Genomic DNA, 15,238 nt, shown 5'->3' with positions numbered 1-15,238 from the left:
GTTAATGTGTGTTTTATAATATAATCATGTATATCTGCAAAGTAACTAGTAACTAAAGTTTTCAAATAATTGAATTGAGTGGAGTAAAAGTACTATAATATTTGCCTCTGAGATGTAGTGGAGTAGAAGTAAAAGTATTGCAAATTGTAAAAATACCATAAAGTTTTACTTAAGTACAGTACTTGAGTAAATTTACTTAGTTACTTTACACCACTGGGAATAGAATATACAACCAGACAGCAGATGAAACATTCAACAAGCACCCTGAAAACATATCAGTTTATCTCTAAAAGGATCCAAATATGAGGTATGGGGAGTTCTGCTCCTGTCCATTTGACTATCATTTCTTCTTACGTGTTAACATTATAGTGTAGAAGTAAAACATTACCATTAGGTAAGGAAATGCATGTTTATTTCTATAGCACATTTCAACAACAAGGCAATTCAAAGTGCTTTACACCAAGCATTAAGACCATTATTTTGATGTTTTCTATTGACAGAACGTGCACATACATGACCATATCGTTGCTGTTGGGCCTCTTATCTCCATATTCTAACTGGTTGTGTGTTTTTTTCGTAAATTAACGCCCTACTTGATCATACTACAGCGTCACACAAAAGTATCAAAAGTAGCAGATCTACAAGCTCGAAACGCATTTTGAGCTTGTAGATCTGCTACTTTTGCAATTTTTTCATTTGAATCCTGGAAAGTAACAGTTTTGGACATATGAGGATTCCACCCGACAGACACGATATATTTGTATATCTGTCATAAGGATCAAACACAAAAACCCTTGAGAGCTTATTTCCATTGTGGTCCTTTGAGTAATGTGTGTATAAACCATGTGTTGGGGGATTAAGACACTGATACAACTCCTGATAATAATCTAAAATAACTGTTTAAGTCACTATGAAATGACACTCTCTCTTCCTTGATTTGATCTAACTGGTGCTGGCGCTCCAGGAGAGGGACAGACATGAATGGTGACCTCTAGTTCAAAGTAATCAGGATACAGACAACACTTAATAGCAGCCTAGAAGAAAGGGCTAAAAACTGGCAACATTATGATGAATGTGAAAAGTGCTGTGTGCTCATGATGCTGTCATTGTTTTCCTCTGGAAAACCCCCAACCTAGCGTTGATGATACCACTGAACGTTACCTACTTGATTATGTGCATTGGCGTGAACGTGTCTGTCACCCACACTTTTAAAACTGTAAACTTGTTGGGGCCATCACAGGTGTAAGGGACAGGGACAGCATATACGTGTGGTGAATTGGAACTTGGCATGATGACTAAATTGGGATAAAAACGAGAATAAATAAATGCATAAATTCATTAATAGATGATTACATTATTAAATAAATAAATAATTAAAGCTGAGTGAGATCACCTGCCTGCTATGAGGTCGAGTTCAGTGCTAAGTTCATGTTGATTGTCACAGCTTTCACATAATTTGGTTTGTAATTTGGAAGAAAGAAAGTGAAGACAACCCTCTGGAACGTCAACGGCTAATTCATGCTCTGTAGCACGACAGCGTCGCGCGCCAAAAATAGCCATCTTACTACTAGCTTACAACACGTCGTAGATATAATGCGTTGTAACCTTGTAGGTTGGCTATTTACAGAATAAAACGCCATTGTGTGAAGAAGTATGACAAGCATTTCACTTTTAGCATAATTTGTTGCCTGCTATACCGTAACAGTATAAAAAGTACAGTCTCTCTCTCTCTCTCACACACACACACACACACACACACACACACACACACACACACACACACACACACACACACACACACACACACACACACACACACACACACACACACACACACACACGCAGCAGTTGTCTACAAGCATTGACGCAACGGAAGACAGAAGGAAGTGCAGCTGGAAGGTGAGGCTACACGAGTGAGGTAGATGTTTCATCAACGACCTTCAGACCTTGAGGTTTGTCCAGTCCATTCATAGACCTGGACAGAAGATAGAGAGATATGGGGGTTGAGGGGAGAGATAAAAAAGGAGAGAGAGATCTAAATGTATAAGAATTCAACCATTTCCCCCAAAAACACTGAGGTAAGTTGACAAGGATTCAAACATGAATCATTCTGTACCTGTCCTTGGTGTCAGCTGGATTTGCACGTCTGCAGAATCTGCTGCCAAACTCCAGAATGCTTCGTCTCTTATGAACCAGGACACTGATGATGATGATGATGCTGAGGGCGATGATAAACCAAACCCACCATGGTAACTCTCCCCCTGAGAGATAGAATGACAGATGAAGAGGAGGGAAGAGAGAAGTGAAAGATGAAGATCAGAGGTTCAGTCATCCATCCTCCTTACAGCTCCATGATCAGCTTTTATAGATCAGGGATTTTTACCACTCAATGATACGATACACAAGTACACACACACACACACACACACGCACACGCACACGCACACGCACACGCACACGCACACCCACACACACACACACACACACACACACACACACACACACACACACACACACACACACACTTTAATAAACAAACATTACACATCTCTTACTTCAAACTTCTCCATTTTTCTCAGCAGCATAAGAAGAAAAGTCAGAAGTCAGATTTCGGCAAACAGAAATGTCTTTAGCTTTGATTTAAAAGAACTATAGTAGTGTTAATAGTAATAGTACTGGTGGTAATATTAGCATTACTGGTAATAGTAGTAGAAGTCCTAGGCAGTATATAAACTATTACTCTAGAATAAAGACATTGTACAATAATTCATCTTTTCACCCACCTGTTTCTTCAACATGTCGGTCTGGCTGTACCTCTGGGCCTAGAAAATAGAATAAATCATTTGTGTACAAGATGCTGGACACACCGGATTCATGTTGTATTACAACACAATTCATAAATGTTGTGGTCTTTTGTCCAAACATTTGTGGAACATCTGATATGATCCATGAAGGGACAGAGATGTCACCACGTGGATTGGACATTCTACGTCTTATTACTCTCAGTCTTGTCTCAATTCAGTGGTTCTCAAAGTGGGCAACTCTGAGAGTGTACAAATGGAACCAAATGGACCCCGTATGGGTCCATTTGGTTCCATTTGTACACTCTCAGAGTTATGGGAAATTGAAATTACAAATACATTTGAGAACCACTGTCATAATCCATGCATGATAACACTGTTAACAGATACAGTGCAGCTCAATACTTATACTCCATATAAAACAAGTAATTAAATGAGCACCAATTCTTTTTTTTTGACAGTACAAATTAATCAAGGACAGATGGACTCTTCTGACCCCTACGGGGCTTCAAACAACATTTCTGTCAGGACAGAAATAAGTAGTACAATCATTACTGTTGTGACGAAAAGAGAGCTGAGCCAGAAGGCAAAGCTCTCTTTCAGGAGGCCAAAGGAGGAGGTAGTACCATTTTCCCGTTAGACAGCAGACCCTCCCCCCCCCTGTTCTTGTACATATTTGTTTTCCCCCCTCTTTTTTTATTTTTTTTGTTGTACATAGTGTTATTTTTTTTGCTGTTTATTTTGTAATGATATTTGAACTGTGGTGCCACTATATATGCCTATGAATTGAAAACCAAGGCCCTCATTGGAAACAAGTCCGCAAGGACTTTTATGAACGGACCTGTTAGACAAAGTATTTTAAATGTAACTGTGCTGTTTTACATTTTTTGCCTAATAAAATATTCAATCAATCAATCTCGATATACCGAGCAGAAGTTCCTTTCCTACTCTCACCTATGGTCATGAAGTGTGGGTCATGACCGAAAGAATAAGATTGCGGATACAAGCGGACAAAATTAGTTTTCTTAGACGGGTTGCTGGCCTCTCCCTTAGAGATAGGGTGAGAAGTTCAGTCACTTGGGAAGGATGGTGATATGGCTGGTGATACTGCTGATATAATGCTTGTATTACTGGTACTCACCAGAGAAATTGGGTTCAAGGAAGGTTGGACATCTGTCGCCTGTAATGACACCAGGAATAAAGGTCAGTACTTCATTAACCAGCATAATCTATATATCTGTACTAATTAGTACGACCACTACTGTTACTATTACCACCACTACTACTGCTACAGATACTGCTGCTATTGTTGCTAATAATTATACAACCACTAGTCCACTACTGTTACTACTAGACCAGTGATTCTCAACAGTTTTAATTTCAAAGACACCCAGTTTGATATGCATTAAACCACAGACCAGATCTTAAACTTCAGACTGTAAAATCCTCTGTTAATTTAACGGTTACAGACCCGTAAGGGTCCATTTGGTTCCTAACTATCAATCATTTAGCTGGGGACAGATTTTAAACACAAAATATTCGTTAACATTTTCAAAAGCAAATCCTTATCATCTATGTGAGCCACATATCACTCAGATATCACCTAGATAGATAATAAAACACTTATTCTCTGCTAACTGTATCACAGTGTCACAGTGGAATGTCATTTCTGTCCATTTCCTTTGCTGTCACTCAACCTTTAGACTCACCAGCTTTAATGTTGTCAATGATGTGTTCACCCACTGCCTCCATCACCAGCTTCACCTTCTCCGGGATGTCCTTACAGATCACATGGACAGTCTGGTTCAGAATACATGGTAGGCAGCCAGATGAGGAAGGAGGACTGGTGTTGGAACACACCATGACGTCAGATGGCTCTCCTGTCCACAGGGAGCCTGTATCCACCAGGCCATTGTAGATGTGGGTCACATTCACAGAGTGTGGGTCAGTGGTGTTGAAGCAACGGTTCATCTGTGTAAGAGAAAGGTGAAGATTATACATTTTTGAATGCTTTTGAAATATACCACAGAACTTATAGCACTAGGCTGACAACAACCTCAGTATGAGATTGCTCTATATAGTGTCTGTATTGTCCACGCTTTCTTGTACCAGCTCAGTGGTCTTGTGGTTAGAGTGGTTCGATAATTGTTCAACAAGCAACGAACCATGATTTAACTGAGAGTGTAAAATGTTCCATTTGCACACTGTCAGGATAACACTCAGGGTTGTACAGTGTGCAGTTCTTTCATCTGCTCCTGTACTGTCAGTGAACATAATACATGGCATTGCACAACTTCCTGCAACCACGCTGGCTGTGGTACAAACAAAGAGCCTCTTCACCGACAGCACCGATCTGCAGCAACGTCTTGTGACTGATGATGAGTCACCATTCAAGCAGGTCTCTCTGGGGATTTTCTGGGTACTAGCCCCCCCCCCCTCCCCCCCAAACAAAAAAAGGGCCATATAATACAACCTTTTATTTATATTTATTGAACTTGATGATAATAATGGTTTTGGAATTGCTTGTGGTTATGACAAGGCATGAGGCTGTGGGGGTGTTTAAAAGATTAAATAGTTTGACTTTGATTCTGTGAAAAGGTGACAGTTTGCCTTTTACTGCTGCAGGTTTAGGGATTAAGTGCAGCTAGTAAAAGCTTTGTAAAAATGTGTTTTAAAAAGAGATTTAAGTACATAGAAGGCTATTCTCCATCTATGGATGGAGAATAGCTCTCTCTCTCTCTCTCTCTCTCTCTCTCTCTCTCTCTCTGTCTCTCTCTCTCCTTTTCTTTTCTTTCTCTCTCTCCTCCCTCTTTCTCTCTTTCTCTCTGTCTGTCTGCCTGCCTGTCTGTCTGTCTGCCTGCCTGCCTGTCTGTCTGTCTGCCTGTCTGTCAAGTGTCAACAGCTATTTATGAATGAATAACAGATGTACAGTACTTCCTCTTAACTCACAACATTCACAACATGTCATCATGCACTTGTTGGCATCCATTCTGACTCTCATTCTGACTGTACATAGGCCTACTGTAATTCATTACTGCGCAAACACACACACACACACACACACACACACACACACACACACACACACACACACACCGTGCATGATATGATGCAACGTACCGCCATACAATATATGTCCACCCGTATAATCTAATGTTCATAACGGTTGAGACAGTCTTACTGCTACATTATTTTGTGTGGTGTGCTCAGCCCACGCCCACGGTGTCGTCGGTGTGCGTAATTATCGTTCCCACGTGTTACAGTAGTAGTACATATTACACTATACACGGAACGGGACCGTACCTATATTCCCCAGGTTCTATGTTCCCCAGGTTCTATGTTCCCCGAAAAAAAGGTTCTATGTTCCCCCCTTACCAAAAAAGGTTCTATGTTCCCTGGGTTCTATGTTCCCCGTTTACCCCAAAAAAGGTTCTATGTTCCCCATTAACAAAAAAAAGGTTCTATGTTCCCCGCTCACCCAAAAATGCAGGAAACATACATCAAAAAAGGTTCTATGTTCCCTGGGTTCTATGTTTCCCGTTTACCCCAAAAAAGGTTCTATGTTCCCCATTAACAAAAAAAAGGTTCTATGTTCCCCGCTCACCCAAAAATGCAGGAAACATACATTTTTAATTTCCAATTATTAATAACATCTCTGAACACACACAACTGAACATAATGGGGAGAAATTACTATCAGAAACTTGCCCGCCCCTTTCCCCTGGCGGCCATCTTGGTGATATAGAGCACCTTGTAGCAACTCATAATGTAATAACGGCGTAATAATAGTTCATAATATAATAAAATGATAAATATAATGATAATATAATGATAAATGTCATAAAAGCTCATAATGTAATAAAATCATGAGCGATAGCACAATAACGGGTTTTTGTGATAATATAATGATAAATGTCATAAAAGCTCATAATGTAATAAAATCATGAGCGATAGCACAATAACGGGTTTTTGCATAATATAATAACGTAATAATTTGTTACATTAAGATTTTTAGTTTTTGGCTTTATCTGCCTTTTATTAGATAGTATACAGTAGTCTGAGAGGAAATGGGGAGAGAGAGATGGAAGTGACACGCAGCAAAGTATCATGGTCAGTATCATGGTCAGTATCATGTCAGTATCATGGTCAGTATCATGTCAGTATCATGTCAGTATCATGTCAGTATCATGTCAGTATCATGGTCAGTATCATGTCAGTATCATGTTCAGTATCATGTCAGTATCATGGTCAGTATCATGTCAGTATCATGTTCAGTATCATGTCAGTATCATGTCAGTATTATGTCAGTATTATGTCAATATCATGTCAGTATCATGGTCAGTATCATGGTCAGTATCATGGTCAGTATTATGTCAGTATCATGTCAGTATCATGTCAGTATCATGGTCAGTATCATGGTCAGTATCATGGTCAGTATCATGGTCAGTATCATGTTCAGTATCATGTCAGTATCATGGTCAGTATCATGTCAGTATCATGTTCAGTATCATGTCAGTATTATGTCAATATCATGTCAGTATCATGTCAGTATCATGGTCAGTATCATGGTCAGTATCATGGTCAGTATTATGTCAGTATCATGTTAGTATCATGGTCAGTATCATGTCAGAATCATGGTCAGTATCATGTCAGTATCATGTCAGTATCATGCCAATATCATGACAGTATCAACTTTTTTAACATCATATAAACACCATAAAAGGCCTACACCAAAATGTAGGGGGAAAAAAAACCTTGTCAGACAAGAGGAAATGCCTGTCAAAAAGGCAAGGGGGTTGGGGGACATAGCCAATAAAAAAAACACGCATCATTAACAACAACAACAACAACAAAAGCAAAACAACACCGGAACTACACTGAAATTGAAGAAATTCCAGTAAAAATGGAAGATATGCCTATCAAATTTGGCAAAATCTAAAATGTACACGGTCTAGCCCATGTAAATGATACGGCTGACAGCCCTCCAGTATCATGGTCAGTATCATGGTCAGTATCATGTCAGTATCATGTTCAGTATCATGTCAGTATTATGTCAGTATCATGTCAGTATCATGGTCAGTATCATGTCAGTATCATGTCAGTATCATGGTCAGTATCATGTCAGTATCATGTTCAGTATCATGTCAGTATTATGTCAATATCATGTCAGTATCATGTCAGTATCATGGTCAGTATCATAGTCAGTATCATGGTTAGTATTATGTCAGTATCATGTTAGTATCATGGTCAGTATCATGTCAGTATCATGGTCAGTATCATGTCAGTATTATGTCAATATCATGTCAGTATCATGTCAGTATCATGGTCAGTATCATGTCAGTATTATGTCAATATCATGTCAGTATCATGTCAGTATCATGGTCAGTATCATAGTCAGTATCATGGTTAGTATTATGTCAGTATCATGTTAGTATCATGGTCAGTATCATGTCAGTATCATGGTCAGTATCATGTCAGTATCATGCCAATATCATGACAGTATCAACTTTTTTAACATCATATAAACACCATAAAAGGCCTACACCAAAATGTAGGGGGAAAAAAAAACCTTGTCAGACAAGAGGAAATGCCTGTCAAAAAGGCAAGGGGGTTGGGGGATATAGCCAATAAAAAAAACACGCATCATTAACAACAACAACAACAACAACCACAAAAGCAAAACAACACCGGAACTACACTACAATTGAAGATATTCCAGTAAAAATGGAAGATATGCCTATCAAATTTGGCAAAATCTAAAATGTACACGTCTAGCCCACGTCTAGCCCATGTAAATGATACGGCTGACAGCCCTCCAGTATGAAGGCAGATCTCTGTGGCCCTGATTGTATTGCGCCTTCAGCCTTCGCAGATGTTGCTCCAACTCCCTCCACTTTCTTTTCCTTGTTGGGGGAGCGTCTCCTCGATCAGCCAATGCCTGCTTCTCCTCAGAGAGAGTTTGCTGGTCTTTCAGGTGGCGGATGAACATCCAAAGCGAAGGATGGCGCACTTGGACAGCATCATTCAGGGTACGATGATAGGCTGGGATAAAAGAGGATAAAAAATTAGAAAATGTTGGTGTGGGCTACAGTTCTAAAGCAGCCTAGTGCTCAATGGATCAAACTAATCGATTATGAAAAAAAAATCTACATTTTATATTATTAATATATTTATTATATTATTATATTACAATATATATTATTATAATATATTATATTACAATATATATTATTACAATATATTATAATAATATTGTAATATAATAATTTCATATATAATGTAATATTATAATAATTGATACAATATATAATTAATGAATATAATGAATATAATATTAATCGTATATATTAATAATTATAATGTATCATATTAATGAATATATAATAATATATAATCTAATTAATATATATTATTGATATATATATATATATATATATATATATATATATATATATATATATATATATATATATATATATATCTTTTAATATTATTAATATTATATAATATTTTTATTATATCCTATATATTATTATATATTATTATATATAATATTATACCCATTAATATTTATACTACTAAAATATGATAAATATTTATATATGTATTGTATATATAAATATCTAAAAAATATATACGGCTCCCTACTGCGAACCATTTCCCACCGTTAGTTTTAAAGAGCCGTTAATTGGACTCAATTCGTTCACGAACGACACACCCCTAAAGTGTACTTTAATGTGAACTTCAAATTAACTAAAAAAATATTTATATATATGTTTAAACTGTATACATCTTTTTGGCTCTTTTAACAATAAACAACTTAAAGACCCCGTAAACAGGAAGAAGGCCTATAAACTGGAAGTAGGCATATAAGCAGTATTATGTATTCACATTTTGTTAGACCACAGAATATATTATAAATCACCCAGCCAAATTAGAATGATTTAAAAAATATATATAAAATAAAATGTACAAAAATAAAATGTATAAAAATATAAAAATTGGTTTAAAAGTCATGAAAAATATGATTTTTTTGCAGGGCTGTGGGGGGTGGGGGGGGGGGGGAGGTGGGGGGGGGGGGGGAGAACACTTACATTCAACATGGTTGTTGGTCCTCTGCTCCATGTTGCGCTCAAACACGTTCCACATGGCTGGTGGAAAGGCAGCTCCAGGCTGGATGTATGTGTTTCGCACATATTCGAGGAAGTCCTGCAACTCAGGATGGTTCCTGAGGGCACGCCTGGTGTCCCTGTGGTGTCTAAGAATATCAAAATTGATCTGGACCAGTGGCAGAGGCAAATGTCCTAAGGCCATCGCCTTGCAAATGACTGCTCTCAGTCGACGCTCCTGACGAAATGCAACAGTCAGTCCAAGCCCCTGCACTCTCTTCCACAAGGCTTGGTTGAAATGGAAGTAGCATCCACTAATCCTAGCCTGTGGCAGCTCTGTCTCAATAGCACTTTTCAGGGCAAGCTCAAAGTCACAGATGACTTTAGAAGGACGCCAATGGTGGTGGGTTATTCTCCTGGCTGCAGCCTTCACAGACTGGAACACCTGACAGTAGTGTCCAGTTGTGCGTTGCTCCATCAGGACATGCACGAGGGGGACAACAAAGCCATGGATGTCCCCCAGTATGTTGAAGACCTGGTTGTAGGGATGTGGGCATGACCTGAATGTTGCATCCATGTACACTGTCATACAGCGTTGCAGCTGTCTCAGGTTGTCCTCTGTGGCAAAGACTGCTATGCCCCACTCATTGTCTTGATACAACAGGAAGTGGTCTCTGCCCCATGTCTCAGCATATTGACCTTGGATCATTACATCATCAACTGTAGCTGGGATAGGGGGCATTAAAGCAGCTCTTGCTCTGGCCATAACAGACCTTACTCTGATGAATGATTGAGGTTGTGGTTCCCTGTCTCCTCCACCCTGGACCACACGGCGCCGCTGAGCTACCACCTCTGCATTGAAAATGCGCTTTATTGGGACAGTGGGCTCCCTTACCAGCACTCTACACACCTCCTGGCGAAATTCGGCATTGCTCACCATTTGTGTGTCGGGAACATGGTTATGTTCCCACACTGCCCGAACTTCTATGTTGGGATTGTCTTCCTCTACATCAAATGTATTGGTCCTCAGTACTGCCCGGCAGTTTTCTCTCCAACACCTCCACCTAATGGTTTCTTGGTTGGTGCGGTGTCGGTGGTACCTGAAATCATCTAGAACCAATACTTTGCCTCCTCTGTCTCCAGTCATTAGTTTAGCCATCGTGAAAAAAAAAGTCCCTCTTTTTGCCAGGAAAGTTAAAAAACTTTACCCAAATGCAGGTAGACTCAGGTGCCAACTTGAAATGAAAACAATGTATTTTTCTCTAGTACTCAATGCACTGGCAGAGATAGGCACATGAACAGACAAGACAAGTGCAACCAGTGCAAGCAGACAAAAGGTGTATATAGATGGGTTTCCGCGCGACGTCATCACAGAGCAGAGTGCCCAATCTGCGCATGCGCGGGGGAGAACGAACCGGAAGCGCCATTCACTCTCTCGTTATTTTCGGGATTTAGATAGGCATAATGCTGCTATTATAGGCATAATAGGCATAATGCTGCTATTATATACAAACAGATCCAACTTTCGACAAATCATTTTTATTGAGTAAAGAAGATATTACAAACTGCATCATTTAATCTACTTTCATTAAACCTGGTGAAGACCATTTATTTTCTGAATGTACATTGGCCAGAGCTGCTGCGGGTAATAGCGCCCTCTACAGGCTCATCCCGCCACTGCGCGCGCATCATCCTCTCATGTTTACAAACAGGAAACCCATCTATATACACAGGGAATAACTAGACACAGGTGAAACTCATAGACAATCAACACAGGGATTGGCTGGGGCAAACAGGACAAATGAACCATAATCAGAGGGTAGGTATGACAAGACAGGTAACAACTACAACTACAACGGAAGACAGGAACACAAAACCATTACTACAAAATAAGATGCAAGAGCACACTTCAAAAACAAGACACAGAAATGCAGATCTTGACACTTGTACTGAATGGTGCAATGTGTTGTACAGCCCACCAAGCCACAAGAGAGTGTAATTCTTAAGTTTGACCTGTGTGCTACTTCCATGGGTCCATAGCAGATACAACTTCCTGTCTTTGAATGTACCAAATAAACTTTGTCTTAGAATTGACTTCAAAATAAGCCCCCCTGGTGCCCCCCTGGTGTTGGGAAGAAGAAAAATGTAAATAATACTAATAATTAAAAAAAAAAAAAATGTAAATAAAAATAATATATATATATTTTTAAAGTCTATATACACACACACATATATATTAAAAGATATATATTAAAACAGTGATGTATTTAACTGGGGAATATGCGCGCGTGCGCAGTCCCACGCAGTTATATATAATATGCGCGCGGGCGCAGTCCCCCGCCCAGCCCAGCCCCCCTTGGAATAAATGACTTCCAGCGCCACTGCACTTTCAGCTGATGCTCGTTGACACTCTTTAATGTTACATGCCTCAAGGCAATTACGTTTCTGCACTGTCAAATAGGCCTACATCTGATCTAAGATAGCATCAAAGCCAAATATTTTTTTTTTTACAAGCGACCATCTCTGGCTTATAGATATTTTGTTCAAGCAAGATAAGAATATGACTGAGTATTTATATTATATGTGTGTCTATGGGTGCGTTCGGATATTGCACACCGGAGCGCACTCGCCTATTAGTTTGTATTGGCCAGTGCGCTCAGTGCTGTATTTCCGAACGCACCCTATATGTCCTCTGAAACAATGTGGTTTAGTGAGAACTTCACTTGTTCCTTAAAGGATGACTTCACCAATTTTCAACCTATCTTCATATAATTGGTTTGCACTAATGGTCATGATAAAAGAGTATAAAAAAATCTACTTGGTCTGTGTTACATATAGGACGGCTGTGGACACTTCAGAAAACCACCTACCAGTGACATCATCACCAGGTTTTTTTTTTCTAACAAGATTTTGTTTAAACATATATATATTTTTTTTATTAACGTGAGAACAATGCCTTTCATTATAGCATGCTAACTTTCCATGAATAGAAAGCCTGCAGTTTCTATTAGCATGGATTCCCTATCGATGATGTCACTGGTAGGTGGTTTTCTGAAGTGTCCACAGCCCTCCTCTGAAACAGACTGAGTAGACAAAAATTGTACCATATGATAATAAGTATTGGTGAGGACCAATTATATGAAGATATGTTGAAAATGGGTGAAAATGGGTTGTCCTTTAAGCTTGTATAATTGTGTCCACCAGGCCGAAAGGCATGGCGAGAGAGTATGTTTTACCCTGTCTGTCTGTCCGTCCGTCCGTCCGTCTGTGTGTGTCCTGTCCGTGTGTTACCAGCTAATCTCCGGCACCATTGGCCCGCTCGCTGCGAAACTGTGCACACACACTCCCTCGATACCAATTCAGAACCTCTGCCCCAAATGTTTCACATGGGCCTGTTGTAGCGCCACCAGGAGGCCGATTTGTGCAAAACCCATTTTTTGACATTACTCCTACAGATTTTATCCAAACGTCATGCAAATCGTTACACAGTATCTCTATAGTCATGTGATCAACCCGGATCTGTCCGATTTCCCATATTCCATCCTGATTGGCTAAGGTTGGCTTCCAAAGTTTGCAGGATTGGTCCGTTTTGAACAAAATGCCTCGAATCATGAACGCAGCTTGCAATTTCCGTGAAATTTCACACGCACATTCACACTAGGCCGAGGAAGAAATGCCACCTATTTCACATTGGCCTGTTATAGCGCCACTAGCAGGTCTAATTTAGCAAAACACATTTTTGGAACAAAATGCCACAAATCATAAATGCAGTGTCCGATTGCCGTGAAAGGCCTAAAGGAAATGGCACTCTTTTCACATTGGCCTATTATACCGCCACCAGGAGGCCACAATAACGTACCTGACCTGGCGTAGACCTGTGCTCCGAGGAGCAATTTTTCTAGTTGTATTTATTTTTGTATGTAAAAAACGTTGTAACTTTTTTTATATGATGATGGCCAATGTTGATGATAGTAAAAATGTTAATAACATCGTATCGATATCGTGAGCCCAATATCGTGTATCGTATCATATGTACCGTGAAATTAATAGAGTATATCGTGACACCCCTAAATAGTTTTTGAGTCATGTCAAAAGTTTTCAAAACATATTTTGACACTTTAAAAACTGAAACATTACATATAACTAATGGGTATAAATACATGTATTTAAACCTTCTTAAATGTCTCACCATTTCATGCATTTCTGGGTGAGCGGGGAACATAGAACCTTTTTTTTTGGTTGAGTGGGGAACATAGAACCTTTTTTAGAATTTTTTTTGGTTGAGTGGGGAACATAGAACCTTTTTTTGGATGAGTGGGGAACATAGAACCTTTTTTTGGATGAGTGGGGAACATAGAACCCTTTTTTGGTTAAGCGGGGAACATAGAACCTGGGGAACATAGAACCTTTTTTGGGGTGGGAGGGGAACATAGAACCTGGGGAACATAGAACCTGGGGAATATAGGTACGGTCCCCACGGAACCTCTCCCTCTGCTCCGAGATGAGGTTCCACAGCGTAGGGTGCCGGCAGAGTGCGACACCGGTCAATATTGTTGATGTTTTACTTTTTTCCGCACATCGTATCCAAAAAGTAAAGGTCGTCCCCCCTGCTCTCAGATGTTTGACATTTTAGCGGTCAAGAAAATATAAGCAACGGGTTAAAACAAGCGTTTAAATCACTTATTTAGTCAGTCTGTGGCCAGTCAACCCCCGTCCGCATGCGCAGTACTGCTCCCGTTAAGGTTGCATCGGGAAAACACGGCACAGGCTGAGTAAAAAAGTGATTATTAGTGATAAACGCTTGTTTGAACCCTTCACTTACATTTTCTTTACCGCTAAAATGTCAAACATTTGAGAGCAGGGGGGAAGAACTTTACTTTTTGGATACGATGTGCGGAAAAGGGGTAAGAATCCAAAATATTGGCCACCATTCGCCGGTGTCGCACTCTGCCGGCTCCCTACGAAGCGGGACCTCATCTCTACGCTATCGTGGAGGCTGAGGTTCCAAACGGGGATAATAATATTACGCGCGACCGGTGCGAGAAATGAGAATAGCGGCATAGCGCACACGGCGCACGCACGCATACACACTTCTGCGGTCAGTGGTGTAAAGTAACGTACAGTTTTTAGTGTTTCTTTTTTCTTTACCGGAGTATTTCCAAATGTCATTACTTTCTACTCCAGTGACTCCACTACATCTCAGAGGCAAATATATTATACATTTACCACTACAATTACTTGTAGGCACTGTACAGTGTAGGCTCCTAGGCTGCAGCACAACATGATGGCCACATTATTAGCGATCTTGCTTTATATCATTCATAATAGA

The 15,238-nt window shown here is 39.7% G+C and overlaps 1 protein-coding gene across 1 annotated transcript in view; it reads right to left on the bottom strand.

Annotated features, from left to right (window-relative positions):
• Positions 1 to 1,488: 1,488 nt before the first annotated feature.
• The window catches only part of LOC308087229 (uncharacterized protein), a 13,895-nt gene continuing 145 nt past the window's right edge, over positions 1,489 to 15,238 (bottom strand). The window contains exons 2-6 of the mRNA XM_080430951.1: positions 4,511 to 4,772; positions 3,943 to 3,981; positions 2,784 to 2,822; positions 2,117 to 2,261; positions 1,489 to 1,975 (exon numbers count right to left, since the gene is read on the bottom strand). Of these exons, the coding sequence (XP_080287077.1) occupies positions 1,906 to 1,975; positions 2,117 to 2,261; positions 2,784 to 2,822; positions 3,943 to 3,981; positions 4,511 to 4,772 (555 nt within the window). The 3' untranslated portion in view covers positions 1,489 to 1,905. The remainder of the gene's footprint in view (positions 1,976 to 2,116; positions 2,262 to 2,783; positions 2,823 to 3,942; positions 3,982 to 4,510; positions 4,773 to 15,238) is intronic.

The sequence above is a fragment of the Gymnoscopelus braueri genome (genome assembly GCF_963280865.1).
Source record: "Gymnoscopelus braueri genome assembly, chromosome: 6".
Lineage (NCBI taxonomy): Eukaryota > Metazoa > Chordata > Actinopteri > Myctophiformes > Myctophidae > Gymnoscopelus > Gymnoscopelus braueri.
The sequence above is the reverse complement of the archived record's forward strand: the minus strand, read 5'-3'. Positions and strand labels throughout refer to the sequence as shown.